Source organism: Orycteropus afer, unplaced genomic scaffold (genome assembly GCF_000298275.1).
Source record: "Orycteropus afer afer isolate SDZICR_OR568_19922 unplaced genomic scaffold, OryAfe1.0 scaffold00282, whole genome shotgun sequence".
Lineage (NCBI taxonomy): Eukaryota > Metazoa > Chordata > Mammalia > Tubulidentata > Orycteropodidae > Orycteropus > Orycteropus afer.
Genome location: NW_006921869.1, coordinates 2,834,282 through 2,855,556, shown reverse-complemented (window position 1 = coordinate 2,855,556; position 21,275 = coordinate 2,834,282). Strand labels below are relative to the sequence as shown.

At 43.3% G+C, this 21,275-nt stretch overlaps 1 protein-coding gene across 1 annotated transcript in view; it reads left to right on the top strand.

The window, feature by feature from the left end:
* The window catches only part of ALDH1L1 (aldehyde dehydrogenase 1 family member L1), a 103,791-nt gene that overhangs the window by 30,365 nt on the left and 52,151 nt on the right, over positions 1-21,275 (top strand). The window contains exons 11-15 of the mRNA XM_007950608.2: positions 797-924; positions 8,018-8,168; positions 9,604-9,674; positions 19,225-19,330; positions 20,678-20,765. Of these exons, the coding sequence (XP_007948799.1) occupies positions 797-924; positions 8,018-8,168; positions 9,604-9,674; positions 19,225-19,330; positions 20,678-20,765 (544 nt within the window). The remainder of the gene's footprint in view (positions 1-796; positions 925-8,017; positions 8,169-9,603; positions 9,675-19,224; positions 19,331-20,677; positions 20,766-21,275) is intronic.

The window sequence follows — 21,275 nt, the reverse complement described above, 5'->3', positions numbered from 1 at the left end:
AAAAAAAAAAAAAAAAAAGATGCATTACTGATATTTCTGTATCCTAACCTAGCCTATCATACCATCAAGGGTCCCAGTAGAAAATACACTACACACTCAAAATGCGTAATTTGAGGGTAGTGTAAAGAAAGAACTATTTACAAAGGTATATAGAGAGTTTAGGGGAACAAACCAGGATGGTACAGTACCCTCTGGGCTGTGATACCAGGAAGCTGTTACCATCTCCAGGCCTGAAGTGGAAACTGGAGAAAGCACCCACCAGAACCCAGTGACAGTAGCTGTGTGGTAAGAGTTGTCAACAGGTGCAGGCCTGCACCTTCAGTGGGGAGGCACAGCCTCTCCCTGGCAGCCAGCAAAGGAGTGCTGCAAACTCAGTGTCCTGACATCCCTCTGGCTCTGTCTGACTGAAACTTGTGGGTGCCATGAACATGGGAAAGAGGGTAGAGAGTGGATCCATGGGCCTAGCACACTAGTTTAGATGGCCTTGAATCTCTAGTCTACTTTGGTTAGGAAAAAATGTCCAGTTGTGACTCACTAAATTAAAAGGTTCTTTTATCAGTTTGAATAACACTAAGATGATCTTCAGCCTTTTGGCTGTAGCCTGAGTCTGTTCGGGCCTTGGTGAGCATGTGACGAGAGGGTCACTGTTCAGTAGAAACACAAACAAAACTTTTCTAAGCCCCCTTGGTTGAAGAGCCATTTCTGCTCCCTTTTGTTGGCCTGCCCATATAGCCTTGGGGCCCCCTGACTGAAGGCATGGCAAGAGGTGAGGTGTCACTCTTCTCTTTCTTTGCAGGTCATCTGCCAGGTGTCCCTGCCCCAGGCTGCTGATGTTGACAAGGCAGTGGCTGCCGCAAAGGACGCCTTTGAGAATGGGTTGTGGGGAAAGATTAATGCACGGGACCGGGGACAGCTTCTATACAAGTAAGAGCCCAACATTCCCCCTATCAGCTCTCTCCTCTTTCAGCTTGATGTGAGGCTGGAGATGGTCAGGAAGGTCCAGGGCTGCCTAACAGACCAGCAGGGAATTTCCAGCTAAGGATTGACTCTGACTGGAAGATCATAAACAAAGGAGGGATTTCACCAGACAGGGTGGTAGGGGGAGGCAGTCCAGTGGAGGGCTTAGCCTGAGTGAAGAAGACAGGAAGTGCAAAAGTGAGGGTGGGCAGTTAACACAGCTCCTATGTGCAAACCCAGTCAGACAGAGCTGCTTAACCTAGGACAGGGGGCATGGAATCTTCTGTAACAGAAACAGGGAGGGCAGGGATGGAGTTGGTCCCAGGATCACCAAATCTGTCTCTTGTCTCCTGTTTCTCTGCTTGTCATTGTTCAAAGCTCTTTTCATATAGGTGAAAGTGAGGTTGCTGAAGCTTCTGATCTCACATTTTCCTTTTATTTTTTTCTTTTTCATAACTAGGGAGGTAGGACCTGAATTCCTTAGTTTCAGTTTGACAGTCCTTGGGAAGGATTTGTGATTGCACTAGCTCAGTCCCACAAGGTAGGAGTGTGGCTCAGAAGAGAAATGCTGTTCCCCTACAACCACATGGTTACAATGAGCTAGGGAGCAGTTGCCCAAAGAGGCAGAGTGATGTATCCAAAAGAAGGGAGAGCCCCATGAACAGTTTAGAAAACTGGAATTTTATCCTGTGGCTCATGGGGAATATAGAATGCTAGAGCCAGGTTGTGATGTGTCAGAGTATGCTTGTCATCTGGAGAGAGAAGGCCTGCTTCTCCCTTGCAGTCAGAGTGGCTTTTCTTTCTATTCCAGAACATGAGCAGAAACACAAGGGCAGCTCCAGAAGCAGACCCAGAGAGAGGTCTACACATTTTTACAAGAATGAAAGATCATAGGGCCTGGGTCACATCAGAGCTTGGAGCTCTGGCTTACCCAGCCTGTTGTAGTTCAAATTTGATTCAAGATCCATAAGAGAATGCAGCAATTTAGAATACCTCAGAACTTCTGGATCTGTGGGCCACCCTATAGTCAAGATTGGGGTCCTTGCAGGCCCTGGGGTAGTAACTCATATGGTAGACTTTGTGCTGCTCCAGAAGAGTGATCTTTTTTGGATTAGAAAAGGCATCCTTTCCTCAAGATGCTATGCTGCCATCTGATGGACTATGTCATAATAACTACTAACCTTCAATGGTAAAGAGGGCATGACATCCCTGCACAGCTGTCATGGGGACCTCTACTGGGTGAATGTCTCAAGACCCAGAGGAGATTACCCTAGTGACTCAGGCCTGCCCTGATACATTCCCCATCTGCTCAGATGAGGTAGGCCCATCCTTGGCTCTGTATTGGCTCGGCAAGAGCAGCTGCGCAGAGTTGCAAGGGAAGGAAAAGGACAGGGAGTAGAATATTTGGGAGCATCTGTCAGTTTGTCATAAAGAGCTCTGGTGGCATAGTAGGTAAGGCACTTGGCTGCTAACCAGAAGGTCAGCAGCTCAAACCCACCAGCCACTGCACAGAAGAAAGATGGGGAGATCTACTTCCATAAAGATTTACAGCCTCAGAAACCAGAGTCATGATGAGTCAGAATTGACTCAACGGCAGTGAGTTTGGTTTGGAGTGTTGGGTCAGTTTGTCATACTGCAGTGCTGTGTATGTTGCTGTGATACTGGAAGCTATGCCACCAGTATTTCAAATACCAGCAGGGTCACCTATGGTGGACAGGTTTTAGCAGAGTTTCTAGAATAAGACAGAATATGAAAAAGGACATGACAGTCTACTTCTGGAAGAACTGACCCCTGAAAACTTCATGAATAGCAGTGAAATATTGTCTGATATAGTATAGTGTCTGAAGATGGAAGGCACTCATACTACAACTGAGAGAGAGCTGCTTCCTCAAAGTAGAGTTGACCTTAATGACATGGATGGAGTAAAGCTTTCAGAACTTCATATGCTGGTGTAGCACAACTCAAAATGAGAACAAACACCTGCAAAAATCCATTAGTGATTAGAACATGGAATGTATGAAATATGAATCATAGGAAAGTTGGAAGTTGAACAAAAATGAAATGGAACACTCGAAGATCAATATCCTAGGTGCTAATGAGCTGAAATGGACTGGTATTGACCATTTGGAAAAAGAAAATCATGTGGTCTACTATGCTGGGGATGACAAATTGTAGAGGAAAAGTGTCACATTAATTGTCAAGAGGAACATTTCAAGATCTGTCTTGAAGTACAATGCTGTCAGAGATAGTATAATATCCATAGTCCTACAAGGAAGACCAATTATTATGAGTATTGCTCAGGTTTACACACCAAGCACTAAAGACAAAGATGAAGAAATTGACATTTTTACCAATTCCTGCATTCTAAAATTGACCAAACATGCAATCAAAATGCATTGATAATTATTGGTGATTCAGATGCAGAAGTTGGAAACAAAGAAGCATCATAGCTGGAAAATGTGGCCTTGGCGAGAGATATGGCACCAGAGATCACTGATAGAATTTTGAAATACCAATGACTTATTCATTGCAAATACTTTTTTCAACAATATAAATGGTGATGATACACAGGAACCTTGCCAGATGCAATACACAGGAATTAAATCAACTACATCTCTGGAAAGATATGATGGAGAAGCTCAATATCATCAGTCTGAACAAAGCTGGGAGCTGAACAGACTATCAACTGCTTATATGCAAGTTCAAGTTGAAGCTGAAGATAATTAAAACGAGTCCATGACAGCCAAAACATGACCTTGATTATTTACCACCTGAATTTAGAGACCATCTGAAAAATGGATTTGATGCATTAAACACCAATGACTGAAGACTGGAAGAGTTGTGGGACAACATTAAAGACATCATACATGAAGAAAGCAAAAGGTCATTAAAAAGACAGGAAAGAAAGAAAAGACCAAAACGTATGTCAGACGAGCCTCTGAAACTTGCTTTTGAATGGAGATTTACTAAAGCAAATGGAAGAAATGATGACATAAAAGTGCGAACAGAAGATTTCAAAGGGCAGCTGGACGAGACAGAGTAAAGTATTATAATGAAAGGTGCAAAGACTTAGAGTTAGAAAATCAAAAGAGAAGAACACCCTTGGCATTTCTTAAGCTGAAAAATTGGAAGAAAAAATTCAAGGCTTGAGTTGCATTATTGAAGGGTTCTATGGGTAGGAAGCATCAAAAGATGGAAGGCATAAAGTTACTTTTCCAAAAAGAATTGGTCAACATTCAACCATTTCAAGAGGTAGCATGCGATCAAGAACCTATGGTATTGAAGAAAGAAATCCAAGTTGCACTGAAAGCACTGGTTAAAAAGAAGAAGAAGAATTGACAGAATACTAGTGGAGATGTTTCAACAAATGGATACAACAGTGGAAGCACTCACTCATCTATGTCAAGAAATTTGGAAGACAGCCACCTAGCTAACCAACTAGAAGAGATCCATATTTGTGCCCTTCCCAAAGAAAGATGATCCTAGAGAATGCAGAAATTATCTAACAATTTTATTAATATAACACAATAAAAAATTGCTGAAAATAAATAAAAAGTGGTTACAGCCTCACATCTATAGACAACTACCAGGAATTCCAGCCAGATTCAGAAAGAGACATGGAATGAAGAATATCATTCCTGGTGTTACATGGATCTTGGCTAAAAGCAGAGAATGCCAGAAAGATGTTTACCTATGTTTTAGTGACTGTGAAAAGGCATTTGGATCATAACAAATTATGGATAACAATCCAAAGAATGGAAATTTCAAAGCACTTAATTGTGCTCATGAGAAACCTGTACATAGTCCAAGAGGCAGTCATTTGAAGAGAACAAGGTAATACTGCATTGCTTAAAATCAGAAAAGGTGTGTATCAGGGTTGTATCCTTTCAGCATACTTATTCAATCTGTATGCTGAGTGAATAATCCAAGATGGACTATATGAAGAAGAAAGAACATGGCATCAGAATTTGGAGGAAGAATCATAAACAACCTGCAATACACAGATGACACAACCTTTCTTGCAGAAAGTAAAGATGACTTGAAGCACTTACTGATGAAGATGAAAGACTCCAGCCTTCAGTATGGATTACACCTCAACATAAAGAAAACAAAAATCCTCACAACTGGACCAACAAGCAATATCATGAGAAATGGAGAAAAGATTGAAGTTGTCAAAGATACCATTTTACTTGGATCCTCAACAACACCCATGGAAACAGCAATCTAGAAACCAACATACTGCACTGGGCAAATCTGCTGCAAAAAAACCTCCTTAAAGTGTTAAAGAGCAAAGATGTCACTTTGAAGACTGAAGAGTCCCTGACCCAAGTCATAACATTGTCAATCACCTCATATGTGTGTGAAAGTTCAACAGTGAATAAAGAAGACCAGAGAAGAATTGATGCATTTGAATTACAGTGTTGGTGAAGAATACTGACTATACCATGAACTGTCAGAAGAACGAACAAATCTACCTTGGAAGAAGTACAGCCAGAATGCTCCTTAGAAGGGAGGATGGCGAAACTTCATCTTTCACACTTTGGTCATGTTCTCAGGAGGGACCATTCACTGAAGAAGGATATCATGCTTGGTAAAGTAGAGGGTCAGCAAAAAAGAGGAAGACCCTCAATGAGATGGATAAACACAGTGGCTGCAACAATGGGGTTAACCATAGCAACAATTGTGCAGACGGCATGGACCAGGCAGTGTTTCTTTCTGATGTACACAGGGTCATTATGACTGACTCAATGGTACCTGACAAACAACTGGTTCAACCAGGGTGGTAGAGCCACTGATGTTATGCAGAAAGGAATGTGTAACAGGAATAAGACATCATACAATTGTATGATGAGTATGATCTGTAAAGCATGAAGGAAAGATCCAGAAAGGAAAATTAAAGAAAGCAATGACCAGGCCTCCTGAAGCCTTGGTGGGTGAGATAGAGCTTGCAGGGGGGTCCAGGAAGTCAGCCATATCCAGCTGCTGGATGTGACCACCAAGGGGAGCGAATGAGACAGTCTGTGGAATGACTCTATTCAGAAAACTTCTGTAAGTCAGTCAAGGCTCTGGGGACAGGCGTGGTGTGATGTTGGTCAGCAAAGCTGGCAGTCAGGAAGAACTAGACATGGACAGAGAGACATACAGGAGACATATGTAAGGACATACAGGAATCCACTGGACAGACACCACCATGTCTGTCCTTCCCACATCTGTCCCCAAAAACTATCAGAGTGAACAACTGCCACTTCACTTCTGCCTTTCCAATTCTGTATGGCTTCACTGTGGGCCATCTCTGCCCTGCCCCTGTAAAGGGAAAGGGAGTCTGAGAAACAGAGGTCCAGCTTAACCAGGTTAACAGTTAAAGAACCCAGCACAACTACCCTCTGTGTCTACAAAATGATGTACTCTGGTGATCATTCTTAGTCCATGTGTTCTAGGAACTGAGTAGGCACATCACATGCACTTGCCATGTGCTTGAAGTAACTTTGTCCTTATAGCTGATGGAGCCCTCTTCCTTAAAATGCAATGACTGTTTGCCTTCATGGTCTGGTATTTATCTTTGCATTTGCATTTGGATTTGTGTTTCCTATGCATACAGTGGCCCTCATTGCTTCACTATCTCTGAGATCACCGTAGGCCTCCACCGCTATATACATGTGCTCCTTCAGTCAACCTTTGCATTCAGTACTCATTTATTTTGTGCCTTCCCTGGGCCTGGCATGTCCTGGGTGTTGGAGAGACTAGGCTGTGCAGAGAACCAGCTGCTGCCTCTGTCCTATGGAGCTTCTGTTCCAGTGGGAAAGGTGACTGTTAATCAGAGAGTCATTGAAGTGAGTGTCTAATTACAAACTGTGGTTACATTTGAAGGAAGGCAGCAGATGGAATTAGAAAACACCACAGTGAAAAATGATTGCTCTGGGGGTGGGTGGTATTAGGGCTGGATTCCAAGAAGAAGTGACCTTTGAATCCATGTCTGGACGAGGCACAGAAGGTCAGGAGGACAGATGGACATGTGGGGAGAGTGGTCCAGGAAGAGGGAGCAGCACAGCAAGGCCCAAGGCAGGAAGGGTTTGATGTACTGAGGAACTCAATGAGGCCAATATGGTGAGGAGAGAGGAGAGGAGAGGAAACTGTGCCTGAAAATGAGATGGGGCAAGGTTTCAGGTAGGGTAGGTCAGATGAGGAGTTGACACTCTGTCTTGAGCACTGTGGGCAGTTGTTACAGGGTTTCTTGGTGAGATTGAGGCAGATGAGGACAGGACTGAATCTGGGAGATCCCTCTTGTTGCTGCATGGAGATGGAACATGGTAGGAAATGTGCAAGAGGCTTTGGCCTTCAACTAATCTCTGGGCCAGTATGCAAAATGGAAGGGTTCCTCTAGATCTATGGTTCTCCACCTTTCCCCATGTGCCCAGACCCTCATGGATGACTGCTTACATCAGTGAGGGTGTTACAATTAGAATCACAGTCTGCCCACCACAGCATGACCTGGGGTGGCCTATGGATGTGGCTGGCCTTGCAGAGTCCTGGGTAGGCAACTGGATGTCAGTGAATGCTCAGACTTAAAGAACATTTAGATATGCTCTTTTATCATTTCTCCAGTTATAGGAGGGTTCCCTCTCCACCCCTGGAGACCCCACTTGGGGAAGGATCTCCTCTCCCCTGGAGACACCACTTTTAGGGTGTGTTCCCATAAACCCAGGTTATGGGTTTGGTTGGTGCTTGAAGGGAAGATGTGCTTTGTCCTAGTTAAAGCTTTCCAAATAGAAGAAGGGTGGCCTCCTGGGGGTGACCTCCTCGTTGCAGAGGTTACACTTCTGTAGGATAATTTGTAAAGGATAGTATAAAATAGTTGAAACAAAAATGTTCAGGGAAGGAAGAAGGGAGAGAAGAAAGAGGGGAAGTGGATGTAATGAGTTTCATTTGACAGATGAGGAAAAAGTCAGCACATTGGTACATAGTTTGGACAGAGGCAGGGCTGACTCTTTGAAGAATGGATCTTGAGAGCAGGCGAGGCTGTGTAACTGAGTCAATCTCCTGCCCCTCCACCCTTGACTAGGTTGGCGGATCTCATGGAGCAGCACCAGGAAGAGTTGGCCACCATTGAGTCTCTGGATGCAGGTGCTGTCTACACGCTGGCCCTGAAGACCCATGTGGGCATGTCCATCCAGACCTTCCGCTACTTTGCTGGCTGGTGTGACAAGATCCAGGTGGAGCCCAGCTTCTTCCCACCCAAGGGTGCTGTGCAGCAGGGTTAAGCCCTTGGGAGGAGAGACTGCAAAGGGCAGTGTATGAGCTTCCTACTGCTTCTGTACAAATTACTGCACAATGGGGCTTAATATGTTGTTGTTGTTATAAAGTGCCATTGAATCAGGTCCAACTCATAGCAACACTATGTACAACAGAATGAAATGCTGCCCATTCTTGAGCCATCCTCCAGTCATTGGTAGCTTATGGCTTAATACAGCACCCATTTATTATCTCACAGTTCTGCAAGTCAGAAGTTCAGGCAGGCTTGGAGGGCTATTTGCTGGCTGGTGTGAAAAGATCCAGGTGGAGCCCAGCTTCTTCCCAGCTGGGGGAGCTGTGCAGCAGGGTTAAGCCCTTGGGAGGGGAGATTGCAAAGGGCAGTGTATGAGCTGAACAAGAGCAAAACCAAGTTGTCTACCTCTGGGCTCTTATGTAGAGGTTCTGGGAAAGAATCTGCTTCCAAGCTCATTGAGGTGTTGGTAGAGTTCAGTCCTTTGTGGTTGTAGGGCTGAGGTTCTGTTTCTTTGCTTACTATCCACTGGGATCTTTTGAGTCCTTACATGTGATTCCCAACCCTCCCCACCCTTGGGCTTTGAATCTGTCTGACTTCCTTTTCTACCACCAACTGGGGAAAACTCTGCTATTAAAGGAACTCATGCAATTTTATTAAGCCCACCAGAATCATCTCCCCATTTTAAGGTGTGATATGTTATCATATTCCCATGGTCTAGGAATTAGAGTGTGGAATTTTAAGGCCAGTTTTAGAATTTTCCACATTATAGGCAGTGATGGATAACCCATATTCAGGAAGGCCCACCATACCAGGGCTCACTGTGTCCCTGCCAGACATGAAGTCTAGAGGGTCACATTGGGAGCTGAGGAGGTACAGAGGTACAGTGAAGTGGTGTCTGCCCAGTTCTCCTCCTTATCCTGTTGCTGTGCATCTGGACTCCTGGCACTGCCAGTAGAGCTGGCCTCTGCCCTGGACCTCCTCAGCCAGAAGAGCTGCTCATAGTTTCAGCAGGAGCTCTGCTTACCTGTGCCCCACCCCTGCACCCTTTCTCTGCCCAAATCCCAAAGTTAGAGAGGACTTTCCAATACCAGGACCCACTTGCTACCTAAGGGATCCATCTGCCAAGCTCAAAGAGAAGCAGGCCCTTTGTTCCTCCTGGCTGTATACTCTGCCATCTCCAAACTCCTCAGATTCCTACTGCCATATATGAGCTGGGTGCTTCTGGTCTCCTTCCTGCCTGGGTAATGAGAGTCAGGACACAAACAAGACCTTGCTCTTCCCTGGGCCCTAAGCAGAGAGGAGAGGGGGTTGGGGGGGGGTGGTGGTGGTGGTTTGGGGACGACAGTCCCTCCCCAGTGAGGATAGCTTTGTGCGTTTTGCAGGGTTCTACCATCCCCATCAACCAGGCCAGACCCAACCGCAACCTGACTTTGACCAAGAAGGAGCCTATTGGGTGAGTCACTACTGCATGCAGAAGCAACTGCTCACAGAGTCACACGTGGAGTTAACACAACCCTAAAGGGTGTTCCTAATGCCTCCTTTCTGCATATTTATCCAACAGCTTTTGATACCACTTACTGAGTGACAGACACCTCAGAGGAACAAAGCTGTTGAAAGTTTCTGTCCTTGGGAACTTACATGCTGGCAGATAAAATAGCTTTCACTTCTAAAGTACTTTCTCTGTGCCAGGCAGAAGTAGCCACTTTATAAGTACGATTTTATTTAATCCTCACAACAACCCTGTCTTAGTCAAGGTCATGGTGTTCCAGGGGTTTAGACAATGGGGATAACCAAAAAATAATTACCTGAAAAGACTGCAATGATCATTGCTCATCAAGTGAAGAGCTCCTAGAAATCAACAAGGAAAAAAAAACAAATCCAGTGATAAAGCAGGTGCATGCCATTAGCAGGTATCAAACAAAGGAGAAGTGCAGATGCCCCATACACATAAAAGGGACAGCCATCTTACCAGAGAGAGGGAAATTAAACTAAAGCCAACTATGAAAGGCTCTATTTCACTCATCAGATGTTCCCTAGGTGAAAAGGTCACTGTTACTAAGTGGCTGCAAAGGCAAAGAGAAACATGCCTCATACCTCTGTGGGAATGTGGTCGATACCTCCAGTTTTGACCCAGTCTCTAAATGTCCCCCCAAGGCAGCGGCTGTGTGATGACACATACGTGTGTGCACAAAGCAGGCCAAGAGTTTCTAACGCCACTTTGCCTGGCACAGGCAGCCAAAAGGAGAATACCCAGTGCCTAGCTCTGCTGCTGTCCACACTGTTATCCAGAGAAAGGAATGACATGGGCATTGTGTCGCCAAGAGAAATCCCTGAATGAGGAGAGCACTGGCCCCACCTTCAGAATACACATAAGCAAACACAGAGGAAAAGGTCTAGCAGGGGTGACCTCTGGGGAGGGAGGTCAGTGCAGGGACTGAGGCCCAGCCACGACGTCAGCGGAGATTTTACATCTCAGTGGACAGTGGTCAAAGGCATCCCCTCCTTTTATCTTTAATACTGAGTGGCCTATATGGAGGATGTGTTCAAAGATTACATGTATCATTAAACTACAGTACATATGAGCAAGCCAAGCCCTTAAGGAAGGGCCTGCTGGTGTGTGGAGTTTCCTCCTCTGAAGAGTGTGGGATGAGGACAAAGGAAACCTTAACCCACAGGGAGGAACCATGCCAAACATGGAGGACATTATCTCTGGAGCAGCCTTCTCAACTGGGGCCACCTTCTGCCCAAGGATATTTGGCAAAATCTGGAGTTACTTTTGATTCTCACATGCTGGGAGGGGGTGCTATAGGACAGACCCCCACTACAAGAGGCCATCAGTGGCAAGGTTGAGAACCCTGCTCTAGAGTAGTATGCCTGGAGACCCTACCTCACTCCCAGGCTCAAGAGGATCTGGTCAGTATGATAGGATGGACTCTGGCCCACCTTAGGCCATCAGCCTGAGCCAGCTGAGATTTAGCCCTGCTGCTTCCTGACTGCTCCAGCCACACTGGGCTTTGGGTTATTCCTATGCATTCTCTCCCCTTGGCCTGTACCATCCACCACTAGAACTCTACAGGGCTGGCAACTTGTCACTGAAGTCTCAGCTCACAGGGCCTGTGCTGACCACTCAATCAAAGCCAAATCCCCACTGCTACCAGTATACTTTTCATTCCACCATCTCCTTTTGTCTTCTGTATGACCCAAGCAGCCAGGCATTATCCTGCTGTCTTCCTGTGCTTAGAACACTCCTTGCACACACCAAGAGTCCCATAAGTATGAGTGAGTGACAGCTCTCTGGTGTGTATTCTCTTCTCCCAACTTAATGCATAAGAACACAGGTACAACATAGTACCTCGAGGGAGGGTTCTGAGCTCACCCTCTTGACTGAAGACTGTCCTGATGTCCTCTGTTACCCTTTTATGCTCCCTCTCCTGAGCCTGCATTAGAGAGTGTCACTGCCACACAGAACTGAGGACACCCAGGACTGAGCTCCTGACTGCAGGCAAGTGCAGGGCTGAGCAGGATTTACTTCCTTGTCCTGGCTTGATATGCTGGTGAGCCAAAGAGGTTTCGGACCAAGAAAAGGCCCAGAGAACAGTAGCTGCAGTAGGTTAATGAGTAATGAAAGCCATTGCATGACAGCCTAAGCAAAACAACAACAAAAATGTTGACATTGAATGGGCTCTGACTTACGGTGACCCCATGTGTGTCAGAGTAGAACTGTGTTCCATGGGGTGGCTTTTCTGAAGTAGATTGCCAGGTCTTTCATCTAACACCTCAGGGATGACTAGAACCTCCAGGCTTTCAGTTAGCAAGTGAGCATATTAGCCATTTCCACCACCCAGAAACTCCCATGGCAGCCTGGCCAGGTTTGATTCCTCTATTCCCTGTATCTCACACCCTACTGGGTCTGGGCCCTATGCCAGGGAATGCTTTCCAGATTCAGGTGGCTCAGCCCCTGACCCACATTAATGGGACTTGTCTGAATGATTTTCTTTCTTCACTTTTCTTTTTATTGTGATTTGGGTGAAAAGTTACATAGCAAATTGGTTTTCCACTCATAACAGGTTGTGGTTCTTGACACTGATTTTAGTCCCCGCAATGTAACAGAGTTCTTCCCACATCCTCCCTGTATTTGCTGTTTCCATTAGTCCTTCTTTCCTATCTCTTTCTGGCTTCAGAATGTTGTTGTTAGATGCCATCTAATTGGCTCTAACTCATAGTGACCCCATGTACAACAGAAGGAAACACTGCCCAGTCCTACATCATCCTCACAATATTTGCTGTGCTTGAACCCGTTGTCACAGCCACTGTATCAATCCATCTCATTGAGGGTCTTCCCCTTTTTCACTGACCTTCTACTTTACCAAGCACGACATCCTTCTCCAGGGACATGGCCCTTCTGACAGTATGACCAAAGCATGTGAGACAAAGTCTAGCCATTTTTGCTTCTAAGGAGCATTCTGGATGCACTTTTTCCAAGATAGATTTGTTCATTCTGCTGACAGTCTGTGGTATTTTCAGTATTCTTCACCAACACTACAATTACAATGCATCAGTTCTTCTTTGGTCTTCCTTATTCATTGTCAATGCATATGAGGCTATTGATAATAGCATGGCTTGTGTCATGTACACCTTAGTCTTCGAAGTGGCATCTTCCAGCTTCTCAGATTATTTGCTCAGCATACAGATTGAATAAGTATGGTGAAAGGACACAACCCTGACACATACCTTTCCTGATTTTAAACCATTCAGTGTCCTCTTGTTCTGTTCGAATGACTGCCTCTTCATCTTGGTCTATCTACAGGTTCCTCATGAGCACAATAAATGTTCTGAAATTCCCATTCTTTGCAATGTTATCCATAATTTGTTATAATCCACACAGTTGAATGCCTTTCCATAGTCAATAAAACACAGGTACACATCTCTCTGATATTCTTTGCTTTCTTGTTATAATTCACACAGTTGAATGCCTTTCCATAGTCAATAAAACACAGGTACACATCTCTCTGGTTTTCTTTGCTTTCAGTCAAGATCCATCTGACATCAGCAATGATATCATTCACTCCCTCTTCTGAATCCAGCTTGCATTTCTGGAATTTCCCTGTTGATGTACTGCTGCAACCATTTTTTAAATTATATTCAGCAAGACTTGAGTGTGATATTAATGATATTGTTAGATAATTTTGACATTCAGTTGAATCATCTTTCTTTGGAATGGGCCTAAATATGGATCTTTTCCAGTCAGTTGGCCAGGTAGTTGTCTTCCAAATTTTCTGTCATAGGCACGTAACCACTTCCAGAGCTGCATCCATTTGTTGAAATGTTTCAATGGGTATTCCATCAATTCCTCAAGCCTTGTTTTTTGCCAGTTCCTTCAGTGCAGCTTGGACTTCTCCCTTCAGCACTGGATCACTATGCTACCTCCTGAAATAACTGAAGGTCGACCAATTCTTTTTGGTCCAGTGACTCTGTGTATCCCTTCCATCTTCTTTTCATGCTTCCTGTATCATTCAATATTTTGCCCATAGAATCCTTTAATATTGCAATTTGAGGCTTGAGTTTTTTCTTAAGTTCTTTCAGCTTGAGAAATGCTGAGCAAGTTCTTTTCTTTCGATTTTCTAACTTTCTAACTCCAGGTCTTTGTGCATTTCATTATAATACTGTATTCTGTCTTCTTGAGCCAGCCTTTGAAATCACTCATTCAGCTCTTTTATTTCTTACATTTGCTTTATGTACTCTCCATTCAAAAGCAAGTTTCAGAGTCACTTCTGACATGTATTTTAGTCTTTTTGTCTTTTCCTGTCTTTTTAATGACATTTTGCTTTCTTCATGTGTGATGTTCCTGATGTCATCCCACATCCTTTCTGGTCTTCAGTCACTGGTGTTCAAAGCATCAAATCTATTCTTTAGATGGTCTCCAAATTCTATTTGGATATACTCAAGGTCGTATTTTGGCTCTTGTGGACATGTTTTAATTTTCTTCACCTTCAACTTGAACTTGTATGTAAACAATTGATGCCTTGTTCCATAGTCAGCTCCTGGCCTTGTTTTGGCTGAAGATATTGAGCTTTGCCATTGCCTCTTCCCACAGATTCAGTTGATTTGATTCCTCTGTATTCCATCTGATGAAGTCCATGTGTATAGCCACCATTTATGGTGTTGGTGTTGAAAATAAGGTATTTGCAATGAATAAATCCTTGGTCTTGCAAAATTCTATTATACTATCTCCAGAGTCATTTCTATTACCAAGGCCATATTTTCCAACTACTGATGCTTTTTTGTTTGTATCCCAATCACCAGCAATAATCAATACATCTTGATTGCATGTTTGGTCAATTTCAGACTACAGAAACTGCTTAAAATCTTCGATTTCTTCATCTTTTGTTTTGGTGGTTGATGTGTAAATTTGAATGATAGTCTTATTAACTAGTCTTCCTTGTAGGTGTATGGATATTATCCTATCACTGACAGCATTGTACTTCAGGATAGATCTTCTTTTCAACAATGAATGGAATGCCATTCTTCTTCAATTTATCATCCCCAGTATAGTAGACCATATGATTGTCTGATTCAAAATGACCAATACCAGTCCATTTCAGTTCACTAATGTCTAAAATATTGATCTTTCTGCATCCTGTTTCAATTTTGACAACTTCCAATTTTCCTAAATCCATACTTCATACATTCCTTGCTCTGATTATTAAATAAGGTTTGCAACTGTTTCTTCCCATTTTGAGTCATACCCCATCAGCAAATGAAAGTACCAAAAGCTTTACTCTATCCACATCATTAAGGATGACTCTACTATGAGTAGGCAGCTCTTCCCCAGTCATATTTTGAGTGCTTTCTGACCTGAGGGGCTCATCTGCTGGCACAGTATCAGACAAGGTTCATAGCTCTTCATAAAGTTTTCCAGTAATAAGTCAGGCAGTGTTTCACTGCTATTCATAAGGTTTTCAGTGGCCAATTCTTGCAGAAGTAGATGGCCCCATCCTTCTTTCAGTTCTCTTAGTCTGGAAGCTCTGCTGAAACCTTTCCACCATGGGTAACCCTGCTGGTATTCAAAATACCAGTGACATAGTCTCCAGCCTTACAGCAACACAAAAGGCACCACAGTATGAAAAACTGACAGACGAGTGGTGGTGATAAGGTAGAGAGGGTCAGTGAAAAAGGGGAAGACCCTCAATGAGATAGATTCTTATAGTGGCTATGATGATGCACTCAAGAATAGCAAGTATTGTGAGAATAATGCAGAACTAGGCAGTGTTTTGCTCTGTTGTACATGGGGTCACTATGAATCAGAGCCATTCAGTGGTACCTAACAACAACAACAACAAGAAATTTGCCCCTATTTCTTCTTTTATGATCTTTATGGTTTTAGGTTTTATCTTTATGTCTTTGTTTCATCCTGAGTTAGTTTTTGTGTATGATGAGAAATTTGGATACTGTTTCATTTTCCTGCAAATGGATATGCAGTTTTACCGGCATCTTTTGTTAACAGACTATACTGTCTCTTGCCCAAGTAATGGTTTTCAGTACTTTGGTTATGCCCTCTTGATAGATTGACTCTTTAATCATTATATAATGTCCTTCCTTATCTCTTATGGTGATTTTGTCTTAAAGTCTATTTTATCAGAAATTAATATTGCCACTTCTGCTCTTTTTTGGTGTAATTTGCTTGATCTGTTCTTTTCTATCCTTTGATCTTGAGCTTGTTAGTGTTTTTGTGTCTGAGGTGTGTCTCTTGTAGACAGTGTATTGATGGGTCATATTGTCCTATCCACTCTGCTACTCTTTGCCTCTTGATTGGTGCATTTACATTCAGTGTGGTTATTGATGTATATAAATGTACTGCTGTCATTTTGCTTTTTTTGTATGTGTGTGGTTATTAACGTTTTTTTGTACCGTATCTTTTTCTGTACTGAGTTCATTTTGTTTATGGATTTTCTTATCATTTCCTTCATTGCTGTCAGTTTAGTGTTTAGTGAATCTTTATGATGTTCTTCCTTTTTTTCTTTTTGGTGAAAAGGTTTATTCATCTTCTTTGAGATTACCTTGTAATTTATTATTTTCTTCTGAATTTTAAAACTGTCTCTTCTATCTTTATATTGACATGACTTCTTCTCCATTTGCACATTCTGTTGCTATACCATTTATTCCCACTTTTTGCATTGTAGTTGTCATCATATACAAATGGACATGTCTGGTTCCCGATTTTCAATCTTGTGGGTTTATTTTACTTTCAATATACCTGTATCTGGGATAATTTCCGGTTGATGTTGTGTGTCTTCATATCAGGTTGTTGTCTGCCATTGTTGGTTCTCTGCTCAACAGACTCTCATCAGCTTTTCTTGTATGGTTGGTCTGGTTTTCATACATTCCCTTAATTTCTGTTTATCTGGAAATGTACTAATTGTGCCATTGTATTGAGGGACAGTTTTGCTAGATATATTATTCTTCTCTGGCAATTTCTTCTCTTTCTGGGTTTTCTATATATCCCACCATTGCCTTCTTGCCTTCATGGTTTCTGCCAAGAAATCAGATTTAGTCTTATTGGCTCTCCTTTGTAGGAGAATTTTTGTTTTTCCAGAGCTGCTTTCAGGATTCTTTATTTGTCTTTGGCTTTGGGAAGTTTGATTATGATATGTCTTGGTGATTTTCCTTTGGAGCCTACCCTATTTGGGATTTGTTAAGCTTCTTGAATGAATATTTTCTTGTCTTTCATGATAGGGAAGTTTTCTTCCAACATCTTCAACAACTCTCTTGGTGCTTTTCTTTTGATCTCTTCCTATTCTGGAATTCCAGTCAAATGAAATTTATTCCTCTTTATGGTGTCCCAGAAGGAAGACTGGGAAGTCTACTTCCTTAAAGATTAACCTTGGAATCTTAAAGATAAGCCTTCAAGCCCAATGGAAGTCACTATGAGTCAGAATTGACTTGATGGCATTGGGTTTGCTTTGGGGTTTTAGTTTACATAATTCTTAGTCTTTCTTCATTTTTTTCTGATTGTTCCTCTAACAGATTAGTATTAAGAAATTTGTCTTAATACTATTTGTTTTTAATTTGTTTTGATTTTACTAATTCTGTCTTCCATTAATTCAATTCTACTCTTTTGTCCTTCCAATGTGTTACCAATTTCTAATTTTAGTATTAATTACCTAGATTTCTATCTCCTGTTTATGTATGGTTCCTAGTTTTTCATTTATTTTGCTGACTTGTTCTTGTATTGTTTTCCTGAATTCTTCTAGAGTTTAGTCTTTTTCTGACCTAAATTTTGTCTATGATTTTCTTGATGTTTTATTTCCCTTGCTCTCTTTCCTAATCTATTTAAAAACCTAAGTATATATGTGGGAGCTCTGATAGCGTAGTGGCTAAGGCACTTGACTGCTAACCAGAAGGGTGGCGTTCAAACCCACCAGCCACTCCTCAGAAGGAAGGTTGGGCAATCCTACTTCCATAGTGATACTGCCTCGAAAACCCAAGGAGGGGTCGCTATGAGTCAGGGCTGACTCAACGGCACATAACAACATCAACAACAAGTATATATGTTTCAAATTCTTTATCAGGTAGTTCCAGTCACATTTCTTGCTCTGGAAGATTTTCTTGCCCTGTACTTTGGTCACTTTTTAGAGCCATCTCATCCTGTTTTTGTTGTTGTTGTTTGTTTGTTTGATTTGAAATTGTTGGTTGTCTCCAAGTCATTGTGGCATTATTGTATTAATTTGTTGATTATGTATTGGTTTGCTTCACCTTAACTTTTTGTTTTGTATTGTTTTAATATACCCAGGCAATGAGGAGAGTGTGGTACTCTAGTTACTAGTTTGGCAGCACTGGGGTGCTCACTACCTGTCTCCAGCTGAATTTGATACCAGTTGGGACTGTGAGCACAAGTCTCTAACTGCTGGTAGTGTACAGAAGCTGAAGACAGTCTGAGTGGGTGTTGGCTACTGTCTGTCATCAATCCAGTAGTGCTGGAGCAAGTGGTGGCATTTGCCCAGTGAGTGGCATGGCGGGTATGGTGAGTATGATTAGGTAGAGTCACTGACTCCTGACTTATGGGAAAGGAAAAAGGGAAGAGAAATAAAAAATAGAAAAGACAAAAAAACAAAGAGAGGAAAATCAAACTGGACTAAGAAGAAAGAAACAAAAAGGAAAAAGAGAAAGAAGAAAAAGAAAAGTGCAGTACTGGTGCATGCACTAGCTGCAAAACATGGCTGCAACCATTTAACCGTTAGATCCCCCCAGCCCCTGGGACTATGATAGGGACTCTCTTCTACTCCATAATGCTCAGAGTAGGAGACCCACACAACACAGAGAGGGGCTGCCTCTGACACCGGGGTTGGATCTGGAAGATGGGTGCATCTCTCATTGCAAATGGAGCCAGAGATACCAGTTTTCTGAGCCGACTCCATTTCTCTTCTCCATATGAGTGACCCCTGCCTTCACCCCCAGGAGAACCCCTGCCATGCCTGCCTGGTCAGTCTATATAACTCCTGACCTTCTTTGTCATTCTGGTGGCATAGTGCCTGAGGCATTTGACTGCTAACCAGAAGGCTGGTGTTTCAAACCCGCCAGCCACTACCCAGAAGAAAGATTAGGCAATCTACTTCCGTAAAGATACTGCCTCAGAAACCCAAGGAGGAATCGCTAAGAGTCAAATCAACTTGACTGCAGTGAGTTTTTTTTTTTCCTCCCTTCCTCATGCTAGCCTACTACTCACCCTCCCTCATCTTGCTTGGTGCAGCACTACCAAGCTGTACCCCTAGGCAGGTCTTACCAACTCCAGGAGAAACTACCTGTTCAATGTCCTATGCCATCATGCCCTACTAGGAGAGGAGTTTCTGCCAGACTAAGTCATACAAAAATGTCAGAGACTTGAAAAGACAGGAATGAGTGGCCTGTTGTGGGCCTTTGGCTCTGAGGGTGGGTTGTCTGCCCTGGGAGAGGAGGAGATAATGAGCTGAGTGAAGAGACAGAGGTCTACTTCTGTTGTATGGCAGAGTCTGTGGCATTATCATCCCGTGGAACTACCCCCTAATGATGCTCTCCTGGAAGACTGCTCCCTGTCTGGCAGCCGGGAACACTGTGGTGATCAAGCCTGCCCAGGTGAGTCTGGACCATCTGGACAGGGTCCAGTTTGGTAAAGTATTAGGAACTTACCCTAAAAAGGGAGAACAAAAGGGTCCTTCTGGTCCTTCTGCCTACCTTGGTACTGGTTTATCCCTAATAGGTGATGAGAACTACTGATCAGAGCTAGCTTTCCCAGTAGCAATCAAGACAGTGGTTAGAAGTTACCTATTGCCATCGAGTCTGTTCCTACTCAAAGGGACCCTATAGGGTTTCAAGGCTGTAAATATTTACAGAAGCAGCCTACCACATCTTTCTGGATGCTGGTGGGTTCGAACCACCAACCATTGGATTAGTAGTCGACCACTTTAACTGCTGCACCACCATGCTCCTTGATTAAAAGTTAGGGATATCTATATGCAGTGGTTTTCCTGCCTTAGAGGCTGAGATTAGCTAGTCACCTTTGTCCCGTGCCTACTTAGACAGGTAGAGGTAAAGGTTCTTTCACATATCCCAGCACTCCTGATTTGAGAGAGTAGAGCCCTGCCTGGTGTACTTGCCTGGACACATGCTCTTAGACAGCCTGAAGTATTCTGTTCTTAGGAACACCCACCTGCTGAGAGCAGGTCTGAGCATACCCAGAACCAATACCCTACAAAGTCAGCCATCCAGTCTGAAGGCCTTGGGATGGGGTGGGGGGAAGGTACAACTAGCCTTTACAGTGAAATATGCATGGGCATATGGAAGCCAGAGAGAAATATTGTTGGGTGGTTTGAGTAGCAGGGTAACAACTTCCCTTTTGTTTAGATGTCTAAGAGTAGTAAGAATCACTTTGAGGGAAAGCCAGCCCTGCCTCGTCACTGTGGGTGCTCTTAACCCCATGGGTGGAAACAGCTAAGGCAGCACCCACTTCCCTAGGGCCTCATCTTGCACTAGGGCACTGGAAATTCTCAAAATAGAAGTCTGACTTTTCCGAGAGAGGGGGAAGAAGCAGCATGCTGTAGGATGGCAGCCTTCTGAGCCCTGCCAGGGCTTGATGTTAGCTGATGAAGAAGTAATAAATACGATGAAGGAAGAAGCTAAGGCCTGGACAAAGGGCTGGAGTCCTATGAGAAGAAAGAAGCTAGAAAGGCACCCAAGATCATCTGCCCTTTGCCCCAGCTCCCAGTGGGAGCCATGGGCAAAGCTAACTGGTTTGGCAGTGCCACAGTCTAGTGGGACATGGGCATGCCTTCTCTGGGCTGCTCTCAGGCCCACAATCCACAGATGCTCCTCCTTGCGTGCTACTGAGGCTGGTGGGAGAAGACTGGCCAGGAAGGGAAGGGAGAGCTCCACTTCCAAATCAATTTCTTCTTACCCTATCTTCTTTCTTTTTACTTTTCCCAGGTGACCCCACTCACAGCCTTGAAGTTTGGAGAGTTGGCAGTGAAGGCTGGCATCCCCAAGGGTGTGATCAACATCCTCCCAGGATCTGGTAAAGGCTATGGATGAGAGCATGGGCATCTGGAAAAGCTAGGGCTCTAGACAAAGGAAGGTGCACTTGATGAGAACAGGCCTGTAACCTGGTGTAAAACCAGTGGGGTTTAGCCAACCTGGTAGTGAAGAAGGGCCTTTTCCATGGTGGGGAAAAATCTCCTTCCGTAAATATTTCTCATTTTTTGTATGCATGCCTGTGCTCTGGAATAAATTACGTATCTTTGGAATAATATTCCCTTGATATATTGAGAGGATTTATTTGTAGAGCATTCTTGGCTCAGAGCATTTGGAAAGGTAACATATTAATTCCTTTTACAGTTTCTTCTATGTTTAATGGTACAGTTTATTATAAAAATTGTCCTTTATTCTGAAGATATTAAATATATTGGCATAGAGAGTTATACAATAATTTTTTTTCTCTTTTTTTTTTTCTTTTTTAATTGTGATTTGGGTGAAGATTTACAGAGCAAATTCACTTTCCATACAGGAGTTTACATATACTTTGTCT